The sequence below is a fragment of the Carettochelys insculpta genome, chromosome 8, assembly GCF_033958435.1.
Source record: "Carettochelys insculpta isolate YL-2023 chromosome 8, ASM3395843v1, whole genome shotgun sequence".
In the NCBI taxonomy this organism is placed as follows: Eukaryota; Metazoa; Chordata; order Testudines; family Carettochelyidae; genus Carettochelys; species Carettochelys insculpta.
The window spans coordinates 23510633-23536134 of record NC_134144.1 but is presented as its reverse complement, the minus strand read 5'-3'; the positions used below and the strand labels follow the sequence as shown (position 1 = coordinate 23536134).

The window sequence follows — 25502 nt, the reverse complement described above, 5'->3', positions numbered from 1 at the left end:
ATTTTTGATTTCCTCATTTGCATACGTCTTTTGAAAGAGGAATGCAAGTGCAGACACACCCTCAGAGTTCTGAACTGCTTTGGTGCCCTGGATGGGATCTATATCCCCATCCATGCCCTGGACCACAGCATGGTCCAGTACATAAACCAAAAAGGCTGACACTCAGTTGTGCTTTAGACCTTGATGGACTCTAAAAGATGGTTCATGAACATCTAGATGGGCTGGTCAGTCTTGGCACACAATGCATGTGTATTCCGGAACTCCAGCCTCTGCTGGTGCATGTAGGCAGGGACTTACATTCCTCAGCAGGTGCTTCCAGTAGGGGATATCACCATCCTCTGTGCATGGTAGTGAATGCTGCCTATCTCCTGAAGCCCTGGCTAATGTGGTCTTACACCAGCCACACAGGAATTATTCAACACCTGGCTCAACCAGGTCCGCAATTCGGTGGAATATGCATTTGGGCGCCTGAAGGGCCTGCTAACTTGCCTGGAGGTCAGGCTGTAGAATGTCTCGCAGGTGATGGGGGCCTGCTATACCCTTCACAATGTGTTGGAGAGCAAGGGTGATGCATTCTTCTGGGGTAGGTGGTCAAATCCAGCCCCAGCTATGCACAGCCAGTCACTGCCCCAAGTCACCAGGCCCACCGGGCTGGGGTATGCATTAGGGAGGCCCTCTTTGCCAGCATTGCTTGTGGGCCCCGGTGACCCACCCCCCAGGCCTCCCTGACTGCCCCCCCACCATGAACACAGGACACAAGGGTGGTGGACCAATAAACTGTTTAACATAATGAATGAATGTGTGGAATAATATGATATGCACAAACAGCTATTTATAGCAGGGAACAGGGGCTAACTATATGCATTGTGGCCTAGGGAAGGGGGGCACCTCAAACTGGAGGGGAGGCTGGGGAAGCGGGGCATTAGTCCACAGTGGGGGTGGAGGACCATGAGCCCTGTCAGCCCCAGGATCCCCTCCCACCCTGGATTTGTGATCCCCAGTGGAGCTGGGATGGGGCAGGAAACATTGGGAGGTAGGACCATAAGAGGTTTCAATGCGGGGAGGTGAGGCAGCAGAGGCAGGAAGCAAGGCCTGGTGCTCCCAAAGGATGGCTGTAATATCCCTCAGGTTACTCATTAGTTCTGCCCAGGCCTCCTGCACATGGCCAGGTCATACAATCATAGAGCTGGGAGAGATCTCAAGTGGTCTTTGAGTCCAGCCCCCTGCCCCAAGCAGGATCAACCCCAACAAAGTCATACCAGCCATGACTATGTCAAGCCAGGACTTAAAAACTGCCAGGGATGGAAATTCCACCACCTCCCTAGGCAACGCAGTCCAGTGCTTCACCACCCTCCTGATGAAGTAGTTTTTCCTAATATACAAAACACACTCCTCTCCTTCCATAACTTCAGACCATGACACCTTGTTCTGCTGTCTGTCATCACTGAGAACAGTTTCTCTCCATCTCTTTTGGAACACCCCTTCAGAAAGTTGAAGGCTGCTATTAAATCACCCTTCAGTCTTCTCTTCTGCAAACTAAATAAGCCCAAATCCCTCAGCCTCTCCTCATAGGTCATATGCTCCAGCCCCTTAATCATTTTCATTGCCTTCCACTGAACCTGCCCCAGCACATCCACATCCTTTCTATACTGGGAGGACCAAATTGGACACAATACTCCAGATGTGGCCTCAACAGTTCTGAATAGAAGGGAACAACAACCTCTCTGGATCTGCTCAAAATGCTCCTCCTAATGCACCCCTATATGCCATTGGCCTTCTTGGCTACAAGGGCACACCGTTTACTCATATCCATGCTTTCATCTGCTATAATCCCTACGTCCCTCTCTGTTGTACTGCTGCTTAGCCAGTCGGTCCCCAACCTACAACAATGCTTGGGATTCTTCCATCCCAGGTGCAGGACTCTACTCTTCTCCTTGTTGAACCTCATCAGATTTCTTTTGGCCCAATCCTCCAATATATGCAGGTCAATCTGGATCCTATCTCTAACCTCCAGTGTATCTACCTCTCCACCTAGCTTGGTGTCATCTGCAAACTTGCTGAGGGTGCAATCCAGTCCCTCATCCAGGTCAATAATAAAGATGTTGAACAACACCAGCTCCAGAACAGAGCCTTGGGGCACTCCACTTAAAACCAACTGCCATCCAGATATTGAGCCATTGACCACTACCCATTGGGCCCGACTGTCAAGCCAGCTTTCTATCCATCTTATAGTCCATGCATCCAATCCATACTTCCTTAACTTATGGGCAAGAATGTTGTGGGAGACTGTATCAAAAGCTTCACTGAAGTCAAGGTATATCACATACACTGACTTCCCCATGTCCACAGAGCAAGTTTGCTCATCATAAAAGCTAATCAGATTGGTCAGACAGGACTTGCCCTTGGTGAATCCATGTTGGCTACTTTTGATCATGTTCCAAGTGCTCCAAAATGGATTCCTGGAGGATCCGTTCCATTATTTTCCCAGGTACTGAGGTAAGTCTGACCAGGTCTGCCTCCTTGCCCCAGAGTGTCAGCTCCGCCACCTCCATCTGGCAGTGGATGGTGGCTGTGTAGATGTTATTGTCTGCTGCATGCCTCTGGGTCCTCGAGACACAGGCCCACCATAGTGCTGGTGGGGGGTTGTGTGCTGCAGCCCCTTCTGCCAGCTCCAGTGGTATGTCCAGCCCCAGGGGTGGGACAGGGCTTGCCTGGCCCTCAGCCAGTGGAGCTGTATGGGTAGAAGGGAAAAGACAGATGTCATATCAGGCCTGTACCACTGCACTGAGGGCTCTGCTCCCTCCACCCCATGGGCAGCAGTACTCCACCCCGCTTCCTGGGGCATGGTAACCATGGAGATCTAGGACACTGAGTGGGCTCCGAATGTATGGGGTATGCACTGGGTGTAGTCTGGCCCTTCCCACTCCCACACCAGTTGTGCTGCTCAGGGTGTTCTGGAGCTGAGGAAGCTCCGTAGCTCCCAGAAGAAGACACAGGTGGTGGGTTCTGCCCTGGATTGTCTGGCTACGTCCCAGGCCCAGGTGTACTCCTGCCTGAGTTCTTTCATTTTTGACCACACTTGCTCCCGGAACTAACTGATAAGCTAAACAGTCACAAGTCTCCGGGACCAGATGGTATTCATCCAAGGGTTCTGAAAGAACTCATATGTGAAATTGCAGAACTATTAACGGTGGTTTGTAACATATCCTTTAAATCAGCTTCAGTACCCAATGATTGGAAGACAGCTAATATAACACCAATATTTAAAAAGGGATCTAAAGGAGACCCTAGCAATTACAGACCGGTAAGTCTAACATCAGTACCGGGCAACTTAGTAGAAACAATGGTAAAGAATAAAATTGTCAGACAAGTAGAAGAACATGATTTGTTGAGCAAAAGTCAACATGGTTTCTGTAAAGGGAAGTCATATCTTACTAATCTACTAGAGTTCTTTGAAGGGGTTAACAAGCATGCGAACAGGGGGGATCCAGTAGACATAGTATACTTAGATTTCCAGAAAGCCTTTGACAAGGTCCCTCACCAAAGGCTCTTATGTAAAGTAGGTGGTCATGGGATGGGAGGAAAGATTCTTTCATGGATTGGGAACTGGTTAAAAGACAGGAAACAAAGGGTAGGAATAAATGGTAAATTTTCACAATGGAAGGGGGTAACTACTGGCGTTCCCCAAGGGTCAGTCCTGGGACCAATCTTGTTCAACTTATTCGTCAATGGTCTAGAGAAAGGGGTAAGCAGTGAGGTGGCAAAGTTTGCAGATGACACCAAACTGTTCAGGATAGTCAAAAACAAAGCAGACTGTGAAGAACATCAAAAAGATCTCAGCAAACTGAGTGATTAGGCAGCAAAATGGCAAATGAAATTTAATGTGTGTAAGTGTAAGGTAATGCACATTGGGAAAAAATAACCCCATTTTACATACAATATGATGGGGGCAAATTTAGCTACAACAGATCAGGAAAGGGATCTTGGAATTATAGTGGATAGTTCTCTGAAAACATCCATGCAGTGTGCAGTGGCAGTCAGTAAAGCAAATAGGATGTCAGGAATTAACGTTAAATGAATTAATTAAAAAGGGATAGAAAATAAGATGAATAATATCTTACTTCCCCTATATAAAACTATGGTACGCCCACATTTTGAGTACTGCGTGCAGATGTGGTCTCCTCACCTCAAAAAAGATATATTGGCATTAGAAAAGGTTCAGAAAAGGGCAACTAAAATGATTAAGGGTTTGGAACAAGTCCCATATGAGGAAAGGCTAGAGAGACTGGGACTTTTCAGTCTAGAAAAGAGGAGACTGAGGGGCGATATGATAGAGGTATATAAAATCATGACTGGTGTGGAGACAGTGAATACAGAAAAGTTATTTACTTGTTCCCATAATATAAGAACTAGAGGACACCAAATTAAATTAATGGGTAGCAGGTTCAAAACTAATAAAAGAAAGTTTTTCTTCACACAGCACACAGTCAACCTGTGGAACTCCTTACCAGAGGATGCTGTGAAGGCCAGGACTCTCACAGTTTAAAAAAGAGCTCGATAAATGTTTGGAGGTTAGGTCCATAGATGGCTATTAGGAAGGGGTAAGGTATGGTGACTAGCCTTTTGTCGAAGGCGGGAGATGGACGGCAGGAGACAAATTGCTTCATCATTATCTTCGGTTCAGCTCCTCTAGAGCACCTGGCATTGGCTACTGTGAGCAGACAGGATACTGGGCTAGCTGGACCTTTGGTCTGACCCAGTATGGCCTTTCTTATGTTCTTATGTTCCTGGGTGCACACAGTGTGTCCCTGGGCTGCCAGCTGGGTGAAGGCGGATGCATTCCACTACTTCCTGGCCATCTCCTGGAGGACCTCCTCTTCCCACCACAGGCTAAGGAGGTCCCAAAGCTCTGACTCAGTTCAGGAAGTTCATTTTTTGGTGGCCTGGGCAGGCTCCTGTGACCCCTCCGAGGGCTTCCTGGGGAGCCCATGGGGCTTGTGTGGGGGATGGCTGGTGGCCATGGCTGTCTTTATGGCTGCAAGGGGTGCCCATGAGGGCATGCAGCAGGAGTCTTGTGCCTTTTCTGCCAGAACACTTTCAGATTCCTGCCATAGGGCTTCTGGGTCCCTGCATCTTTAAACATGAGCAGATACAGGGAGCATAGAGCTTTGCTGGTGCTAGCCAGAGTATCTCCTTGAGTCAACTGGCTAGCACCATGGAGGATTCCTCTTTTTAAAGAGCAGCCCACAGAGCATCCACACACATTTTTTTTTAGAGAGTCTTTCAAAATAGGGTGCTCTTCCTGACCCAGGACCTGAAGAGTGCTGCTGAAAGAAGTGCCGCATTCTTTCGATTTACTTTAGAAAGAACGTTTTGTGCACAGACACTCTGTGGGATCTTTCGAAAGTGCCCCGCCTTTTGAAATATCTTTCGAAAGAACTTGCTACTATAAAGGTTGCCTAAGAGAGGCCAACACTATTTTTTTTCAGAAGATAAATTCCTCCATAGGGGTATGAACTCTCCTGGGATAATTAAACAGATGCTTCTTACAGGGCAAACATGGCAAGGTGCTACTAACTGTTTAACTATTGTGCATCTTCAGTTCATCTGAAATCTAAATATTTGGATTCTGGGTGTGGTTTCTGGGTATGTTCAGAAAGGAATGAGTTGACTGACTGTACAGGGCACTATAAACACACCTTATTGATTGTGATTTGTTAAGTCTGGCACACAAGCTCTGTCAGACCAGCTCAAAACTGTGATCCATTTTGTTCAGTATACAGCTTAGATTTTGCATAATCCCGTCTCCTCTGCCCCCAGCATGTTGAACAGATTTTTTATAGTGTCCTCAATGATGCCCAAATCTTTTCTCTTCAGTATTTACAATCCATTTAAAACTCAGAACTATATATGTTTAGTTCCAATTATTCCTTTTCCATGGGCATTACCTTGTTTTTCTAAATATCAAGGTTCATCATCCTTCATGCTGACCATTCATCAAGCTTTTTCTGATCTTCCTGAAGTGCCGCATTGTTTTTTCTAGTCAGAACGACTGTCTGCTATGCACTGTTCACCCACTTCTAATCACCACTGGCTTGTAGGATAGCTAATTCAGTAGATACTACCAGTTGCAAATGAACTGTTCTTTTCAGTTGTTTTCATTGAGTGAGGTGCTTATATTAAAACCTATTCCAGGAAACAATTAAAGTCAAGAAATTGCTTCTTTGATGTTGAAGTTGACTGCGTTGCATGTGAGTGGTTGCAGTTCACAAATACCACTGCTATAGGCTCCAATTCAGGAAGCACTTAACCATGTCAATGGTCAGGCTGGAACAGATTCTCAGCTGGTGTAATTTGCTATAGCACCGGTCAAGGATGTCAAGGGGATGAGCTGTGGAACTGCTGAATTTTCCTCTAAGGACTGTGCCCATGTTTAAAGTTAACCACATGCTTTAGTACCGCACTGAAGTAGAGCCTTTTTAGTTGTTTCTCTTTGTTCTTTTCACTGTGTATTCTAGCCCCTTCCAAAATTTTCAGCTTTGATAGGTTAACATAATCTTGCTAACTCAAACACTTCATCTTTGTCTAAAACAACCCAGAGAATGTTTTAGCTGAGTCAATTTATCAAAAAGGCCATGGTCTGTGCTCTTCATTTGACAATATCAAATAAGTTGTCCACAGGAAAATGAAGTCCCATTAGTTTAGTAATGTTGTGTTGTCAGGAATCTCTTAAAAACAGAAGCCAGATGTTCTTTAAAGTTCAAAGCCCACAACTGATCATAATTAAAACTTATCTGGGCTATTTTTTTGATTATTAAACATAACTGCAAACCATTTCCCAGCTGCTTTTCTACTCGTTTGCTTACAGAATGTGCTGCAAAATAAACCGGCATTTTATAACAGGGAGGTTTGCTATTGCACTGTAAGTGTGAGGGGAAAGTTGTTAGGCATATGCACAGAAGGCCCCAGACTTTGTAGATGCATTATGTGTGGGGAAGACTCTATGGCTTGGCGTGAGGAAGATTTCATCCCAATGGAATGAAATAGGATAAGTTTATTCCGCCCGTCTTGCTCTCATATGCATCCATGGAAGAAACACTCCAGGGCTACGTCTACACTAGCCAAAAACTTTGAAATGGCCATGCAAATGGCCATTTCGAAGTTTACTAATGAAGCACTGAAATACATATTCAGTGCCTCATTAGCATGCGGGCGGCCACAGCACTTCGAAATTGATGCGGCTCGCTGCCACATGGCTCGTCCAGACGGGGCTCCTTTTTGAAAGGACCCCGGCTACTTCAAAAGCCCCTTATTCCCATCTGCTCATAGGAATAAGGTGACTTCGAAGTAGCTGGGGTCCTTTTGAAAAGGAGCCCCATCTGGATGTGCCGCACGGCAGCGAGCCGCGTCAATTTCGAAGTGCCGCAGCTGCCCGCATGCTAATGAGGCACTGAATATGTATTTCGGTGGTTCATTAGTAAACTTCGATATGGCCATTTGCATGGCCTTTTCGAAGTTTTTGGCTAGTGTAGACACAGCCCAGCTGAATAACAATAGAAATTGACTATAGCAGGCATTTAACCAAAGACAGATTAAGACGTATAGGTGACAGAAAGACAGTCATTTATAGTGCAGCTATAGGAGATTTATGACTTGAAATCATTGAGAGTCTGTCACTTCGGTGGGGTTCCATACAGGGGCAGGAGTCTGCCTGTATGGCATCAGAAGCAGAAAAAGACCATAATCTGCGGAATATTAAAAAAATACTCTGGCGTTATGGAATACTACTAACCATTTTGTACCTATTTCTCTAGACTTCGATTACTCTTTGCACAAGAGTTTAAAAGCCTAAGCATTTGTTCACCTTGATTGCTATTGTAATTAATAGAAACCACAGCCATATTACATAGAAATCTTGTGTAAAATGTCTAAGAACTGAATAAGTCCAATGTTTTATTGATCAGAAAACTAATACTTAGTCAACAATTCAAATAAAGGTTTCAGAGGAACAGAGTAAAAATAAGATCAAAATAATTTCACATTTTTCATTTCATTCTTACTTGATAAGCAATAAATACACTGCTATAGCTTCCATTAATCTTATTTACATTGTACACTAGCTGAATGTTGCTAATTTCCAGCACGACTGTTGTATGATATGAAATGGTAACACATGAAGATATGCTAAAGCATGGGTTCAGCCAAATACTCAAAGAGATCATCACCTAGAAAAATAATGAATGGCAAAACAATTACTAAATTAACACTGAAAAAATGGAAACAACTGAGCACCCAGCTGTGAGCATGACCTAACTTCTTTCTTAATTGACAGCAGTGGCATAAAAATAGACACAAGCTCCTTTGAAGCAAAGTTCATAAATATACAAAACTAACATCTTGATATTAGAGATCCCAAATACCAAATGAGCTCCTAAATAAGTCAGATATTTCCTCCAACCCCCTTTGGACTGCAAATCCTCACTGAGTAACATTTTAACAGCAAACTACAGTTACAATTACAGTTGCCTGGGTGAAATAACTCTTTAAAAACTTCCGTAACTGTCCTTCTTTCAGACCACAGATTGAAATAAGGTATTTCCTTATGCCAAAAATGGGACAGCCTAGTGGTGGGGGGGGGCCGTGACTGCCAAGCAAGTGCACCTCCCTGCCTGCCCCAACCCCTGGGGCACTGGAAAGTGGCTGCTTCCCCATGGGGGAGCTCCTGGGTTGCAGGGGTGGTGCAGGCCCTGCAGAAGGGTGGTGTTGGTTAGCCAGCTGTGCCACGACGCCGGGCTCTGGGAATGCTGCAGGGATGCTCCCTGGCTCCAGCGGTGGCTGCCCTGAGGGGACTGCCACCCTGTGGGTTGGGGGATGGACTATCTCTGGCTGTGGGGCATGTGTGTCCGTGTGTGCATGTGGCTGCAGCTCCTGACTGCCCCACAGCTCTGGGAGCCAGCAATGGGGCTGTTACTCTGTGGGGGGTCCTCCCTGGCTGCCCCACACCCTGTCTCACCTCTATGGCAGGGCCCATGGCTGCCTCTCCTGCTGCTGCCTGTACTGGCCAGTCAGTACATGCTGCACACGATGTCCATCTAGCTCCTGACTGACTGCACTGACCTGGGGAAAGGGCAGCTCAGCAGGAGGAGAGAATATATGGGACAATTAGTGTTTTTGTTAAAAATAAAAAAAGGCGGGACACCTGCCTAAAATATGGGACTGTGCTGGTGAAAATAGGACAGCTGTTCACCCCGGATAACTACACCAGTGCTTGTCACAGTATCAGTATATAAGACAATGTGAGAAATCAGCATTAGGACTGGATTCAAATTTATTGTGATAAAGGAGTATTTAGATCATGTTCTTGGCTGCCTGGGCATCTGGAAGGGGTGTAAGTAAAGGGGTGTCAGGTATGTATCCTCTACACAACAGCAGGAGGCACACCATGACCACAAAGGGTTGTTCTCACCTTCCCTTTCTGGGGCTACCTGTTGCATACATGGCACTTCATTGGGCCTGTTCACCCTGAGCTGTTAGGATTGCATGGCTCTGGATGTAAACCTCATTCTTTCCCCCAGCTTCTCAATCCACAGTTCTTTAAAAGAGCTATGGGGGCTCAATATGCCCCTCTGTTAAGAGGTACAAATCCCATTAAAATCAGTAGGGTTTCACCATAAAGGGAATGCTAGGCCCTTAGAGCATAATGCTTTTAGATTACATTGGTTGTCATTCATGCTTTAATAAGGTTAGTCTTGCCAGTTATTTTTGAATTACACATCTGGTCAAAACTGCATCAAACTCTAAAGCTGGGTCTACAGTACAGAAACTCTAAAGCTGGGCCTACACTACTACAGAAAAGGCCTTCTGTCAACAAAACTAGGGAGCGTCCATACTACAAATGTGTTCTCTCAAGAACCTGTTGACAGAACACAGCAGAGTTCTGTCTTGACCATATGAGGCACAGCACCTCTGTCGACAGATTCTGTGGACAAAAAAAATTGTGCAGACACTTTGGAGGGCACTCTGTCGACAGAGAGGGCTTCTGGTTCATTGGGTTGCCCTGTTTGCAGAGCTTCCAGTTGGTTGCTCTGTTGACAGAGGACATGTTCTGTAGACACAGGTTCTGTTGGGAAATATCTGTTGACGGTGACATTTGTTGACAGAACTCTGTAGTGTAGACATGGCTTAAGTCTGTAAAGGCTGCTTGGCTGACACATGGACAGTTTGGGCTAGATCGTCCATGGCTGTAAGCCACTGGAGCTCCTTTGACTTTAAGAGGACCGCACGATTTCCAGCGGGTCACGCTCTGGTCCCATGCATGAAAATTGCCTCTGGGAAGCTGCCAATGCACCACGGAAGTCTTCTGGGGAGTTTCAGCTAGTATGAATTATTTTAAACTATTGGTCAAGCAATGTGGTCAGTAAGCCCATTTGTAAGCAGCTGACATTCACACAATGGCCTCGTGACATTTGACTTCCCACACTGGTATAAACACACTGTCTGGCTGACCCTCATATATTGTTTTGGTCAGGAGTAACCATCGGCCCTCATGATCCGGGTAACTGAAATTCTGTCTTATTGAGAGTATCGTCAATCCATTAACTAAACAATTTTCTTTTAAATTCAAATCACCAGTCAACAGAGGGTTTAAAAACTTGCCATACAGTTGCAAATAGCTGTGATGAAAACAAAAACTATTTACTTTTTTTGAAATCTCAAACTAATAAACTCTTTGATGGCTGGCTAATTAGCTGTCTACTGAAGTCTATTAGACTAATGGCATACCACCCTTCCAGACTAAAACTGATTGTTTTTGACATTCAGTAATAAGCCTTTAAAACTGAGGTGTTTTGAGAAAGTATTTTTAATCTTTGCATTTTGGCTTTCATAAAGCAGAAGTATTTCTACCATTGATAGAACTAGCTTTTCTGTGAATTTCTCTTTCACTTTGCTCAGCCTTAAAAGAAAAAAAAATTCGAATAAGATGCTTTAGCTATGTCTTCTTCGATGGGGGCATGGTAATCAGGGTGATGGGAGATTATTAATGAAGTGCTGTGGTGAATATACACCACTTCATTAGGCAAATTCTCCCCTGCAGCAACTTCAAAGTGCCGGCATGCCATGTAGCCACAGGCACTACGAAATGCCCAGGATACTCCGAAGTGCCTTTACTCTTCTGACACTTCGAAGTTGCTGCAGGGGAGATTTTGCTTAATGAAGTGCTGCATATTCATTGTAGCCCTTCATTAGCAATCTCTCATCACCCTGATAACCATGCCCCCTTCAAAGAATGGGGCAAGTGTAGACATAGCCTTTGAGAAATAAAGGAACCTTTTCACATGCACTCACATCCCTTTTGAGTTTTCTTCAGCTGTATTGAAAATACACTAGTTTAAATCATAAAACATTTATAAAAATGCATCAAATGTTGTATTTAAAGACACAGTGTTCTTAAGACATTAATGGCCTTTTAAACCAACTGTTCACTCTGACACCTGTTCTTGAACTCTTTTTCACTATCAGTAGAAGAGAAAAACCTACTCACTCAATGTGAGGAAGGAAAACAGAGTTAAGCCTTAAATACTCAGTCATCACAAAATAATTCTGAATTGCTCAAGCAAGGCACTTTAGAAAGGCTCTAAAGGATTTTCATAAGACAGAATTGATAACAAGTTTTCCTAAAATTACTGGAAAATATCCCAAACCACCTTTGCTTATTACTCAACGCCTAAGAAGGTGGCTTTAGGATAATACGCATTTGAATGCCATCCACCATGAATGCCTTTCTCAGACAAATTTCCCATTCTATCAATGGGATTTGTTTTGCCTGATTGATTACCTAAGAAGTCAGGTAACAGGCTTATGGCAAGGAAAATAATTTTCTTTACATCTATGCAGTCTTGCTCCAATTCAGGAACCCTGCCTGAGTTTAACAAAGTGTTGGTGCACTAGATTACATTTTATAAAAATCAAAGAGAAGCATCGGTTTACCAGCTTTTGCAGATCAGGCCTGCACTGGTCCTGCTCCCATTAATCTCAGTAAGAAACTGCCCTTACTTGTTTAGCAACAGGATTGGATTCTCTGTATATTAAAATAATTGAAAAAAGCTCTTGTAAAATTTTACATTGCAGACTAGACATAGCTGGGGTTTCAGGCATCAGATTTTTGGGCATTAACACCTGGATGCCTTATAATATGCTTGGTTTAAAAGAATGGCAAAAAATGAGCCACATAATTATCAACATCTCAATCTCCATTATCTTCAGCCAGATGTCTTTCTTGACAGAGTTGAGCTTACTCATTTATTGAGGTTGTGTGTAGTGGCTGAATTTAGAAAATACGTTATGATTAATACAATATTTACAAGATGAGTTCTTACAGGCAAATGAAGTGGCTTTCAATGCGAAGCAGTCTTTACACAAACTTACAAGAAAATAAATCCTTCATTGATTCCCTTCATATGAAATAATTGCCAACTTGGTCTACACAGTAGAACATGAAAAGGCAAAGTCTGTATGTTTATATATGTACTTATATCTATGTATGAACATATATATGTGTATGTGTGCATACTGTAAGCACACACATATGTACATATGTTTAGACACATGAGAAATACATTGTCTTAAGTTTGCATAATTCAGGAGAAAGACGTCCCAAGCCATGTAAGAATCTTCTGGCCATAAAGTCATTAAATCAAACTTCAAGTTCATGCTATGAGGACTAGAATGCTGCGATAGTGTCTTCTGCCATTAACCATACAGCTTTTCAGTTTTAAAGACAACATGCTCCATGTCATGGTAGCTTTTTCCATTTAAATGTTCACTCATGAAATCATGATTGTAGCTGTAGCCCTGAACGTCACTGATGGACGATACCGTGTAGGAAGCTGTGCGTATAGTATCTGAGTGGGAGAAGCTGTGCTCAAACTGGATTTTGTACTGATTCCAGTGCCTTCTCAAAACAGCTTGGACCTATTCCGTGAAAGGAAGAGGGGAAAATACATATGTAAATGACATGGAAAGATGCCTGATGTGCTGGACTTAAAATTAGGCTACAAAGTTAAAATCATGTCATGTGGGCTGTTATGAAAGAAATATACATTACAATAAGCGGAGATTTTGGTAAATTTGGAATAATATGGTCATATTTCACATTTTAATACATTCAGTGCCCATGAAAGATTTTGGATTGATAGCACCAGAAACTGGGCTATTCTATACCATGGATGGGCAAGTTTCCACACTCTGCCCCAACAATATGCCTTAACCATAATGTGATTATCTGATGGTTCTCTCTATTCATGATTGATATGGGAAGTTCCTCAACAACATCGAACTCTACTGAAATCTGATTCACAGCAGCTGAAGATCTGGCCCAAAAAGTATTCTCTTATTTGTGATCAAGCCCTCATGAAACCAGTGGAAAGTTGGTTTTGCCAAACTGAGCTTAGCACATGTTCTTACACTGGTTAAAAATAAATTTAATAGAATAGCTGAAGAGCTCAGTGGCCTCAGTTTGTTTACATGCTTCATTGTAAGGATGTTATGTTTTTCATTGGTTTCCTCTAATACAATATGGCAAGACACCTGTGCAACAGGAAGATTAGATTTACTAAAGTGCTGTGTTAATGAAATTCACATGGAATTAGTTTTCGAGGGAAGGAGGCCAAGTTAAGAGCAATCAGATTGCTTGAACAGCTGGTTGTAAGAAAATTCAGTTTACGGAAAGGCTTACGTTCTGTTTTGCTCAACTGTAAGAATCAGGGATTATATGTAAACCCTACCACTTAACTATATTATGGACCAAAGCAAATATTCATATAACTTCACTGAAGTCAGTGGCATTACAGCAGGAATCAAATTTTAGCTTTAGGAGCCTGACTGCTAGCTCACCTACATTCTAACTTCTTTTTTTTGCACAAGCAAAACACTGGGCACCTAAGCACTAAATTGTCCCAGAGAAATTGGACAAAATAAGTCACTGTGTTAGAAAATGGAAACAAACCAAACAAAACCACTCAAGACAAAAGTGATGGCCTTTTCCCTCCAATTCATATGGCAAAATCATGAAAGGTAACATATCAGCAGTTCCAGGGATGGAGACCTCAGTCTAATTACAGAACAGTTATTACCCTGGAAACAACAGAATAATCTTCCCAGTTCTGTCTCATTCCTGGCCTGTATGAACCAGTTCAAGACCTTGCCGAGAATAAGGTTGATACTATGACGATGGTTTGGTAGCCTCTCACATGAGAGTACATGTCCACTAGGACTTTATACTTTTATTCTTTGATACTGATGGTATTTTCCCCACATATCGCTACACAGATAAATGCAAAGTGCTGAGCATTGTTCATTATTTCTAAAGTCAAGGGAATTTTAGGCTGCTCAACTCCTAATTCTTAAACCTTTAAGAATTTCACAAAATATTTTAGACGTAATATTCAAGATTAAACTCAGGTCTTATTAGGTAAGTTATTCTCAAATGCTTCATCATGAACATTCTTATTTATTTAAAATGTGGAAAAGTAAATTAAAATTTCTATTTACAATTCTACATTTCTTTTTGGGATCACAAACGTGGGGTGGCCCAAAAATTCTTTTAACCCTAAACCAAAATTCAGAAAATGACGAGAACAGGACATAAATTAAAATCATTGACTGTACCTCTCCATTGAAAAAGCAGAAAATTGTAGCCACCAACAAACCCTGCAAAATAAAAAAGTTTTCTTTTGATTTTTTCCAATACATACAGATTTTTTGAAAGGCAAGACAAACTATAAATCCCTACTAAAACTCAGATTGAGTGAGCAAAGGGAAAAATGCATTTCAAACCTGAACTCAGTAGATAATCACTAACAATACAGATGGTTCAGTGAGCAGCACTTTAGCATGACATTTGATTCCTTTTAAAGGACTAAATAGAAATGAAATGAGAGATCAGGCTATTAACAAGCAAAAGCTTTTATAAAGATCTAAACGATTTTGAAATTGATTAATTTGCCTTTGCCATTTATTTGCTGGCATGCCAAAAGTACTATCTGGCTCAAAGGAAAAAAGTCCTTCTTAAAGCTTCTTACCTGATAATGCATAAGAATATGCATCACATAGTCATATATTTCTTCAGCAATACGGCCTTCTGGTTTCCATGGAATCAGCACAAATTCAATGCCAAGAAGCGGCACAAGAATGAGGGTAGCTCTCACGGCTTTCATGTACAGGTTGGATTCTGCCTGGTGTGTTACTTTGAGCTTGGTTATGAGAACTCGAACAATATTCAGCAGGAAAAAAAGATTCACCTGGAAGAAAGAAAATTGCTTTTGTAATAGTCCGCTAAAAGAGACTACAATTATTTTGTAATTACTACTGAAAGCCAGGGAAACATTTACCTCTTCCAAAAGAAAACTCAGATTATGTGTTATGTCTTCAGACATGTACTCATTTGAACAAAATATGGCATTTGAAACAACCTCTGTCTGGATCAGATCTACATGGCATTTCAGAAGAATTAGGCTCCTTGACAAAGTCTTCTGCATGATTCTATGTACATAATTACATATGTAATGCATGCATCATTCCTTGAAGCTTGTACCCATCTAACAGGACAAGAACCCACCCGCAGAGGCTTGCAGTCTTGCAGCCTGCTCCTGCATTCCTTGCACATTCAAAATTCCCATCAACATCACTGGGAGTTTTTGGTGCCCAGGAAATGCAGAACCAGGACGTTAATCTAAATGGGTGAAACAGCTCCACTGAAATCAATGGAATTTTTACTAGTGATTTCAAAAGGGCCAATATTTTACCTAATGTTATTTGATCAATCTTGGATGCTGGATTATAAAGAGAGCAGATTGGGATGTCAATAATTTTTGATGGGGCCACTCCAAGATTTTGGTAAGTGGTCAAGGGCCACACTTCTCTATGGAAGGGGTGTGGGGTTTGGCGCAGAGGTTAGGTGCAGATGGGAATCTGGGGCAGAAGACTGGGATGAAGGAGACAGTGCAGTGTCTGAAAGGGAGTTGACAGATGGCAGAGGGGGTTGTGAGCCAGGGGAGAGTATTGGGTGGCAGGGTCTGGAAGCTGGTATGTGTGCAGGAGAGGATTTTGGCCTGGGAAGGAGTGTAGGACAGGATGCAGGGTCTGGGAGGGAGTTGGGGGTGTGATGCCAGAAGTAGACCCTGTCTGGGAGGTTCTTACTGGAGCAGCTCTTAGCCAGCAGCACTCATAGGTAGGCTTCTCTGCTTACTAGTAATCCCAGTATTCTGGCTATTCCAGGGGGCTCTCTGTGCTAATGGGGGAGGGCCCAATGGGAGCTGAGAAATTGTGCAGCAGTATTCCTGTCTCCCCAAAAATCTCTCCACTCTAAGTGGCCAGTGTCACATGCTAATCCCACACCCAGCAAAATCGCTCAGCTCCTATTGGCTAGTTTCTTGACAATGGGAGCTAAGAGATTTTCCTGGACGCAGGAGCAGGACATGAAACTGGCCAATGGGAGTTGAGAGATTTTGCTGTGGGTGGCAGCAGCTCCTAAAGCTCTCCCCTGCCCTCGGCAGCCCTAGGGGATGGCGAGGGGCTGGATTGAAAAGCTTGGCAGCCGGGATCTGGCCCATGTGCTGTACCTTGCCTGCCCCTGAAGTAGACTGTAGTATTGTATGAAAACCAACAGCTATGGCACTTTCCAGCGAAGGTTCTCAACCACTTCGTAGGTATTAATAAATAAATCCTCACAACATGCTCATGCAAGATAAAAGTATTGTCTTGTTATTTTACAATTTGGAAACTGAGGGCTTGATTTAATGTAAGGTCTTTATCCAGTGCCAGCTGAAGGTGATTAATTTCATCAGCTTCTAACCTAATATTAATATTAAGCACCAATCTGCCCAGAACATGGACTCCACTGTTACTTTCTGACTTGGCATCGATCACAGTGGATGTTGGCCTGGGAAACATGTAATTGGGAGGGTAAAAAAGCAAGGGCACTCTTGAGGTGGCATGTACCTACTCAAGCACCTCACCAACTGCAAAATCCCTTCTGATGGAAGAAGGCACAATGTGGCTCAGAATTGGAAGTCATAGAAAGTAAGTCAGCCAGAGAATTCCTGTAATGATGCACATGGTGGAGAAGAGCCTCACAACAGTGAGTTTGGTGTGTGAGAACTGCTGGTTGTAAGAAAATCCATATTGGCCTACAGCAGTCTGCTGTTGAGTACAACATGGTAAAAGGCAGAGGTCCTTACACTTGGAGCAGCCACTCACCATAAGAATTTGCCAGTTCACTGAAAGGTTGCTGTGTGTCTTGACCTTCCCCGTAATTTCGATCAGGTAACTTTTGTATGTCAGTATTTATTTCAGGGTCACTTCTAAGCATCATGCCAAGCCCTGTACAACTTTCCACACAGGTAGGCATGGACTAGCAGTGATCCACATGGGTCTTCAGCTACCAGTTGTCATGAGCATAAAGAAGAAAGAATGGAACCTGTGCAAATCCAGCTGCACATGAATGTACCATGTAGACATATCTAGAATGAATTACCCAATGCTATATAGAAAGTTGGTGGCAGAGCTGGAAATTGAACCTACACCTCCAAGTTCACAGTCCTGTGTCCTAGCTGCAGTATCATCCTGCCCCTTCAGTTTTGTAGCAAAATGAAACCTGTCTAGATGGATCTTCTCCTTGGTTATGAAGAAAGGTGACAACTCATTTCCAGAGAAGGTCATATATACACTTTCTGGCTTTATTCAACCCAAATGAGTTGAGCTGTTGACCTCTATGGGACTGCTGACATGGGGAAAGTAATCAGGATTTGACCTTCACTGTAGGACAGAGTAAAATGCAGATAACAATGTTTTTTATGCCAGCGGCAGAGACAAGTGAAACAGCTTTTTGAACATTTGTGGAAACATCACTGATGCTGCTGTTAGCCTGCCACTTTGAATGTGTACAACTTTGAGGCACTCATTGGTTTCAGAAGTCAACCATAAAATACACACAAAGAGACAAAACAAAAAGCTATCAATGTATTACTGACCTTTTTAGCATACAGATGTATATTATTTTAAAATTGATATGTTCGGTGTTCCCAGTGGTCAACAGCTTTTATTGTGAAGTCAAAAGGTTTAGAATCAATGGATATTTTTATTATACTTCAACAAAAAGTCTCCCATCAATTTTTCTTTTAACATAAAATGCATGGAAATTTTCAAGAAAAAAAAATCCAAGTTCAGCCAAAACATTTGGTTTTCATACTTGAGCACCCCATCACAAACCTGACCCACTCCCTGTTTTCACCAATCAAAAAAAAAAAAAGCCAAAAATGAGAATTCAAAACATTTGAAAGCAAATTATAGGAATACGGGGATTTCAATGTTGGCAGGGTCCTTTCAAAAAGGACCCCTGTGTAGCCGAGCTGTGAGTGATCGAAACACAGCATTTTTGAAGCGCTGCTGCCCACAGCATGCTAATGAGGTGCTGAATATTCATTTCAGCACCTCATTAGTATTCTCTGATTTGGCCATTAGCATGGCCCTTTCGAAGTTTTTGTAAGTGTAGATATGGCCAAAGTGGCAAATACTCAGAATATTCAGTAGTATTTCAAATAAATGATATTTCCAATATCTAGAATGGTCTCATGATACTCTCCTTGTTATTTTACCATAGAGCACAGGCTGACATGAGCTTGTTTAAACAGTTGGGACCAGATTTTCAAAGGCATTTACATGCCTAACTCTCACAAATTTCCCATTCACCTGAGGATCTAGGCTTTTGCTTCATTGTTAAGGAGTGATTCCTAGGTGAGTACCTTTTTAATACTCAGTAAAATCTTTTGTTGCTAATGCTTTAATATGTTTCAGTGAATGAACAACTTGTGGTCTAGTTTACAAACATTTCCCCAAAATCTAATGAACAACAACGAGTGTGCACTACAATAATAAATAATTAGTTATATTAATTATCACTCAAAACTCATGGGGATGTCTGCCTGGCTATTCCATTTCCCTGAACAAGAATGAGGGGCTGACTGACAGTTAGAAATTATGGCTGGCTCTACACTACAGAGTTTTGTTAACAAAAGTTACTGTTGGGACATATTTCCTAACAAAACGTCTGTCGACAGAATGTGTCCTCACCTAATAGAGTCTCCCCTTGTCAATGTCCTCTGTTGACAGAAAGCAGCCAGACTGCCCAGCCCTCTGCAGACACAACAGCCAACTCAAAGCTTTGGAAATAGGGCTGCCCAGTGAACCAGAGGCCTACTCTGTTGACAGAGGAGCATCTACACTATTTTTGTCAACAGACTCTGCCCCCCTCCAACAACAGAAGTGTCCACACTGCACTTCTGTCAACAGAACTCTGCCGACAGAAGCGTTGTTCCTCAAACTTTCAAGGGATAACACAGATAAGACAAATGCAGAGTTTGTTAAGACAAACGTAGTCTTTAACAGCGTGGGGAGATGTTGAAGATTTCTCAGTAGGAATAGGGGAAGAAGCCATAGAAGCAAATGTTCTCCTTTCTTTTACAAACAAGACTTTCTACTCTAGGGTGCAGATCTTTTCTGTCTCACTAAAATAATGCTGGAATCTAGTTAGTGTCTTCAAACAATACATGTATCAATGTGGTTATTTGATTGTGTCCTGTATACAAGAGTATTTTTGTCACGTAAATTACAGACACGTGATAAACAGCTGTTCGTGGCTCCAGAAACATGGTATTAGGTGGATGTACTGTGTTATTTATATTCCACTTATGAGCTATTTAAATCAATTTAATAGGAAATTGCTTTACGTAGGAAACTTCTGCATGAGTTTCTGCTGGAAAGTTCCAAGTACCTTTTAGCTTTGTTTAGGCAATCAAGGTCTTCTGATTTTTTTCCCCAAGGGATTTATTTAGGTTTCAGGCAGCCTATCAGCCTCATCTAACTTCCCATTATACAGTCCAACAGTATGTCTTTCCTTCATTGCTAATTTTAAGCTCTCTCACTTAGATCTATTACTTTACGGTTCTCTGAAATTTGCAGTTTACATATCTTGGAAGCTTTCACAGTCTGACTGAATCAGTACAAAATATTTTTAACAGAGATCTCAGCTTGAAGGTTAATTTAACACCAAACTAACAAAAGATAAAGGTGAGTGCTTAAAACAGAACCCTTTCATTCAGAAAAATCTTATCAGTGCTTGTATTTTCTTGAGCTACAACATATCACTTTCCCTGTAAATGCATTCACACAATTTGCAAGGCTGACTATATTAGAAGAAATGAATCAGATAAACATGTTTGGAGATGTGACAAAGAGTGGGGATCTGAGAAAAGGAGTAGCAGAAATATGCAGCAATCTCTTTTGACAGTAATAAAGACATTTTCCAAAATGCTAAAGCCGAGAGATTGTGATGGCCAGAAATCTTACAAAATTAGCAAAAGCAAGCCCTGATTCAGGAAGTTACTTTAACATATGCAAACTTTAAGCAGGGAAAATCACGTTGACTTTAATGGGTATACACTTGAATGGGTATATGATTATTACATGTAGTATGGTAGTGACTACAAGACTCAGCTGAGTTTTAGTCCACAGTGCAAACTCATAGGAAGAGATAGTTCCTGCCTCACAGAACTTACACAAATCAAGTCAGACAAAAGTTGGAAGGGGAAATATACGTACACAGAGGGGAAATGACTTGCTCAAGGTTACACAGCACATCAGTGGTAAAGACAGAAATACAAGGCTGGTCTGCTGCATTTCAGATCAGTGTCCATCCATTCCTCTCTACTGCATCTCATGTTAAAGTTATGTACCCTGCTGAATCTATTTTACCTTGTTAGCTATGTAGATGAACTGGAGCTGTTAGTCTTATTTTTAAAAAAATGTTAGGAAAAATACTAAAAGGTGATGTAGCCTGAAGTTCCTACTTATAGAATTATATACATGATTCTAAAAATCTGTCCTTTTTAGTGGAAGACCACAAAAAAAACTTTAGCATAGAAAAATCATATATCAACATAGCTGAAATCAAAACTACTTTTACTTAAATTGTAAACAACTGCTATTCCTTTTTCCTTTCTGATTAATAGTGTTACTCAATTGTACATACATTAGAATCTATCTCCCTGTTCTCCAACTATTTCTTTACTCGTGCTGCTTTAAGAAAACATTTGCAACTCACTGGGCAACTAGGGACAACTCCAGTTAAAATACAAATTATAACTGCTGCTTTCTTGGGCGCAGATCTTATCACAGTTACACAATAGCATGGCTTCTAAAAACCTCCTTCTTAACCTCATCCAGGGTGGGACTTTCAAAGCAGCCTCATGAATTTAGGATCCCAAGTCCAATTGGCATCTGCCAATTAGCATTGGCTCTGTCTCTAAAAATCCCAGTTGTGGTCTTCAGGATGCTGCTACTACAAGGAGAAAACACACTTTTCCCTAGTTATCTTCTTTACAGTTTGATACCGTTGCTTGCATAGTTGTACTAAATCAGGCCATACTTAGCTAAGTGTGGAAAATGGGCTGGCAGTGAAACTGCTTCAGCCATGAGGGCTCTTCTCATACAGCCAAAGCACATGCCTTTAGTCTTCCATCTTCATCCCCAACTTGTCTTTCTTTCAATAATGTATAGTATCTAACTATTCTCGGCCTCGGAAAGTGCAGTAACCTTTCACGAGGCATCACTTTCATTTTGTACACATCATGGGCAAAATTTACAATCAAGTTCAGTCTTTGTCACCTCTACATCCATGGATTTTTCCTGCCTTAGTGCCCACAAAATAGATACTGAGAATATGAAGCAAATTTTAAACCTACTTGTCATCAATTGTTCATGCAGGAATATTAAAATTGTACAAAAAGGTAATAAAAGCAACACACAAATATAAATAAGAGAGGTAGACACAGAGATTTACAAGCCTCAAACACATTTTGGGGTTGATACCAATGTCACTGAATTCAAGGAGCATTTTTATTGTTGACTTTGATCGGAGTAACGTTAGACAGCTTGGGCCTGACCGACAACCTACTGAAATCAATGGGATCCTTGCCAGTGCTTTCAGTAGGCATTGGATTGGTCACACTGTGCATATGTTTAATATTGATTGTGGGGTGGGCAGGGGAGGAAGATATGAAATTTGCCAAACGAGGCCAGATTCTGTAAGGTGGTGTAGTTTTCATGCAATCCAGATCTCAGATATATAAACTAAAGCAGATACAAATTGTGTCTCAGCTTTGTCACAGACAGCGTAGATACATAAGTGACATCTCTGTGATCAGACAGTTTTGGATTAAAGAAGTAGTAATATATTAGCATAAAACAGAAGAATATGTATACTCTGGGTGTAATCCTAACCCTACTGAAGTCAATGGCAAAATTCTAATTGAGCAGGTATTTCTATCTCTGCATATGTTAGGGAGAGGAAAAATTAGCTAGATTTAGAACTGTCTTCCAAACTAGAGGAAATTCTAAAGCCCAAGTATTTTCCATCACAACATCTACATATAGAAGACATGCTTCTCAATGTAGAAGAAGGGAATCTCTGCTGGGCTCCACACTCCATGGCTACGTCTATATGAGAAGCTTCTGTCAACAGAGGTCACTGTCAGAAGAGATTTCCCGGCAAAACTTCTGTCAACAGATCACATCTACACTTAAAAGCAGATTGAAAGACTGAGCTGCCCTCTCTCAACAGACTGGAAGCTCTGCTACAGGCCTGCCCAGGGAACCAGAAGCCCTCTCTGTCGACAAAGGGCCTCGAAGCATCTACGCCATTGTTTTGTCGAGAAAGGTGTTATACTTGAACAGAGAGAGGTATAAGGCTGCCAGAGGATGTGCCGGGTTTTGTTGACTAACAATCAACAAAGTGCATTTGCCATACTCCATGTTTTTTTTCTGGTAAAAGTCTGGTTTTCCCAGGAAAAGCCACTTGTGAGCCACTGCTCCTGGACCATGGTTCCAGAGGAATGTATTGTGGTGCATTATGGAGAGGTTTTCGAGTAGGCAAGGGGTTCTCAACTCCATTGGTTCACTAGCTAATCACTGTCAAGGGAGCATTAGCACCATGTCATCTATGTTCCCCATAGACCTCCTCAGTAACCATTCCTCAACAGACAAAGAGGCATAATGGGTTCAGGATTCTGCCCTGCTGGTAGTGGGAAGAAATCCTATTTTCTTATTTTAATTGTCAGAAAGCTGAGATAAAATGTAGGCAGAGCAGATGTACATGTACATGTAGATGTACATGTACAGGGCTTGATATAATCTGATTTTGTGGCTATTGCATCAGGTTCACTCTTGAATCTGGCCCATTGTCAAAATGGGACCGACATTTCTATTCAAAGGGATAATTTTCAGTCATTTATAAAATTTTCAGTCTTTTTCCTTCCTGGCTGAAATTGGTCAGGTTTGCTCTTAGTCCGGGACAGAATGTTTTCCGGAATGTTGGAGCGAAAGAGTTTCAGTCATTTTCATGAAGAAAGTGACAAATTGCATTGTTTCCAGTTTAATTGTTTTGCACCAGTCAGTGACCGCTGGGCCCAGTATTTCTGGAAACTGAATTTATGTCCTATGGTACCATCATGAAAGTAATTGTGACATCATTCGTTTGTACAGCAGTGCCTCTGAAGGAGGAATTCAGAGTGGTTCTAATATCAGCAAAAATGGCTTCAAAGCAAGCATTAAAATGAGAGAGTCTGTGATGGACTGGACCCTCCTTCCACTTTACATAAATATCTTTGATGAGTAGCCAAAAAAGAATAGAAAAACAAAAACCACATGGAAAGTAAATGGATTTAGAGGATGGGATTGCTAGACACTTAATGCAAGACTAGTGAGGTCAACGGCATAACTCTCATAGGCTCCATTGCAAACAGAGGTAGGCCAATATTGAGTGCTTTTATTTTTTGCATTTAAGTATGCCAAAGGTTTGTTTCATTTTCTGTTTGAAAGTCCCTACTTTATAGTAAACTATTTCATATCCATCATTCTACAATCCAGAACTCTCAAATAACTGACGTTTTAACCATAAGTAAATTTTATTTAATTTTCCATAAGTACAGCATAGTGAAAGTAAATACAAATAAATACAGCAAATACAGTATAAGTTTACAGTGTATAACACTACAGTTGTTGGTAAATAAAGTACTCGGCATATATTTTGGTTTGTTTCTTAATATCTAATCTTGTTTTCCTTCAGTGGTATGCACTGCTAGGTGTATGTCTCTATTATCCAGAATATTTGAATATTCAGCAACGTTCCTGTCCTGGAGCTGCTGGATATGAAAGACTTTACTGTACAAAATTTAAACAAACATTGAACAAAGGCCCTTGCCAAGCCAGCTAACACAACAGTGAATAAACCAATCATGATAAGCATGAATGGCTCAGTCACTGGCACGCTTCTTTAACATTATAAACTCCAACTGGTTGGAGATAACCAGTGACCCAACACCACCATACATTTTATCTGCTGTACAAAGATGACCTGCAAATAGAAGCAATTTTAGCCTCATGGGCAACTTTAAACTGCTCATCAAAACAGTATTCAATTTTTTTAAACAAAACTGCCTGTTTAAGTTAAGCATGCTTTTCTTTTTCATAGTTGTTAATTAGCAAGTTTGCTGTGCTTGTATATGTATATATAAAATAGAAATTCTTTCTTTAATTAGCCTGGTATTTTCCCTGGATTCATTCAGTGGTCCCAAAAAGCCAGAATTCTATGGGCTAAATTCAACTCTCATGTATTTAGGGTACAACATCTATTCATTTCAGTGGACTTCGCTATTATACCACAGCTTAATACTCTTACTGTTTGTGATTTAACAAACACCAAATTGTACAGTCAGGCTACGGGTACCCTACACCGATCTGTCGACAGAACTGGACTCTTTTACATACTTTGTCTTATCTGACTCTTGACTCCCCCGCCCCAGCTGCCCCTCTGCTCTTCTGATTTGCCCACCTTGATTACAATTTTTCTGATTTGTCAACCTTGATAACCATTTTTGGTTCTCTGTGCCTACATATTGAGTTTGTTCTGGTATGGCTATGGTCTGAAGAAGTGGGTCTATCCCATGAAAGCTCACCACCTAATAGATTATTTTGTCAGTCTTTAAAGTGCTACTGGACTGCATTTTTGTTTTGATAGTATATAGACTAACATGGCTATCTCTCTGCTACCCGTCAACAGAAGTCACTGTCTGAAGAGATTTCCCAATAAAACTTCTGTCAAAGTGTGGCCACACACAAAAGCTTATAGGAAGAGCTCTCTGGTCTGTCGACAGAGTGGCTGGACTGCCTGGCTGCTCTCTTGACAAAATAGGCACCCACAAGCACAGCAGACAGGGCTTCCCATTGTTCTGGATGCCCTGTCTGTTGAGAGAAGCCCCCCACCAGAGTGTCCACACAGCATTTTTGTCAACGGAATTTGTCGACAGCAGCATTATGCCTCATGGCTGAGAGGCAGAACACTGCCAGTGAAAGTGCTGAGTTTTGTTGACAAACTGAAAGGGTGGATCCTA

The 25502-nt window shown here is 41.8% G+C and overlaps 1 protein-coding gene across 9 annotated transcripts in view; it reads right to left on the bottom strand.

Annotated features, from left to right (window-relative positions):
• Nucleotides 1-7940: 7940 nt before the first annotated feature.
• Nucleotides 7941-25502, bottom strand: part of CALCRL (calcitonin receptor like receptor) — a 113354-nt gene continuing 95792 nt past the window's right edge. For all 9 annotated transcript variants that reach the window (XM_075002016.1, XM_075002019.1, XM_075002020.1 and 6 more), the window contains 3 exons: nucleotides 15081-15299; nucleotides 14668-14709; nucleotides 7941-12972 (listed from right to left, as the gene is read on the bottom strand). In XM_075002016.1, coding sequence (XP_074858117.1) covers nucleotides 12751-12972; nucleotides 14668-14709; nucleotides 15081-15299 — 483 coding nt within the window. In that variant the 3' untranslated portion in view covers nucleotides 7941-12750. The remainder of the gene's footprint in view (nucleotides 12973-14667; nucleotides 14710-15080; nucleotides 15300-25502) is intronic.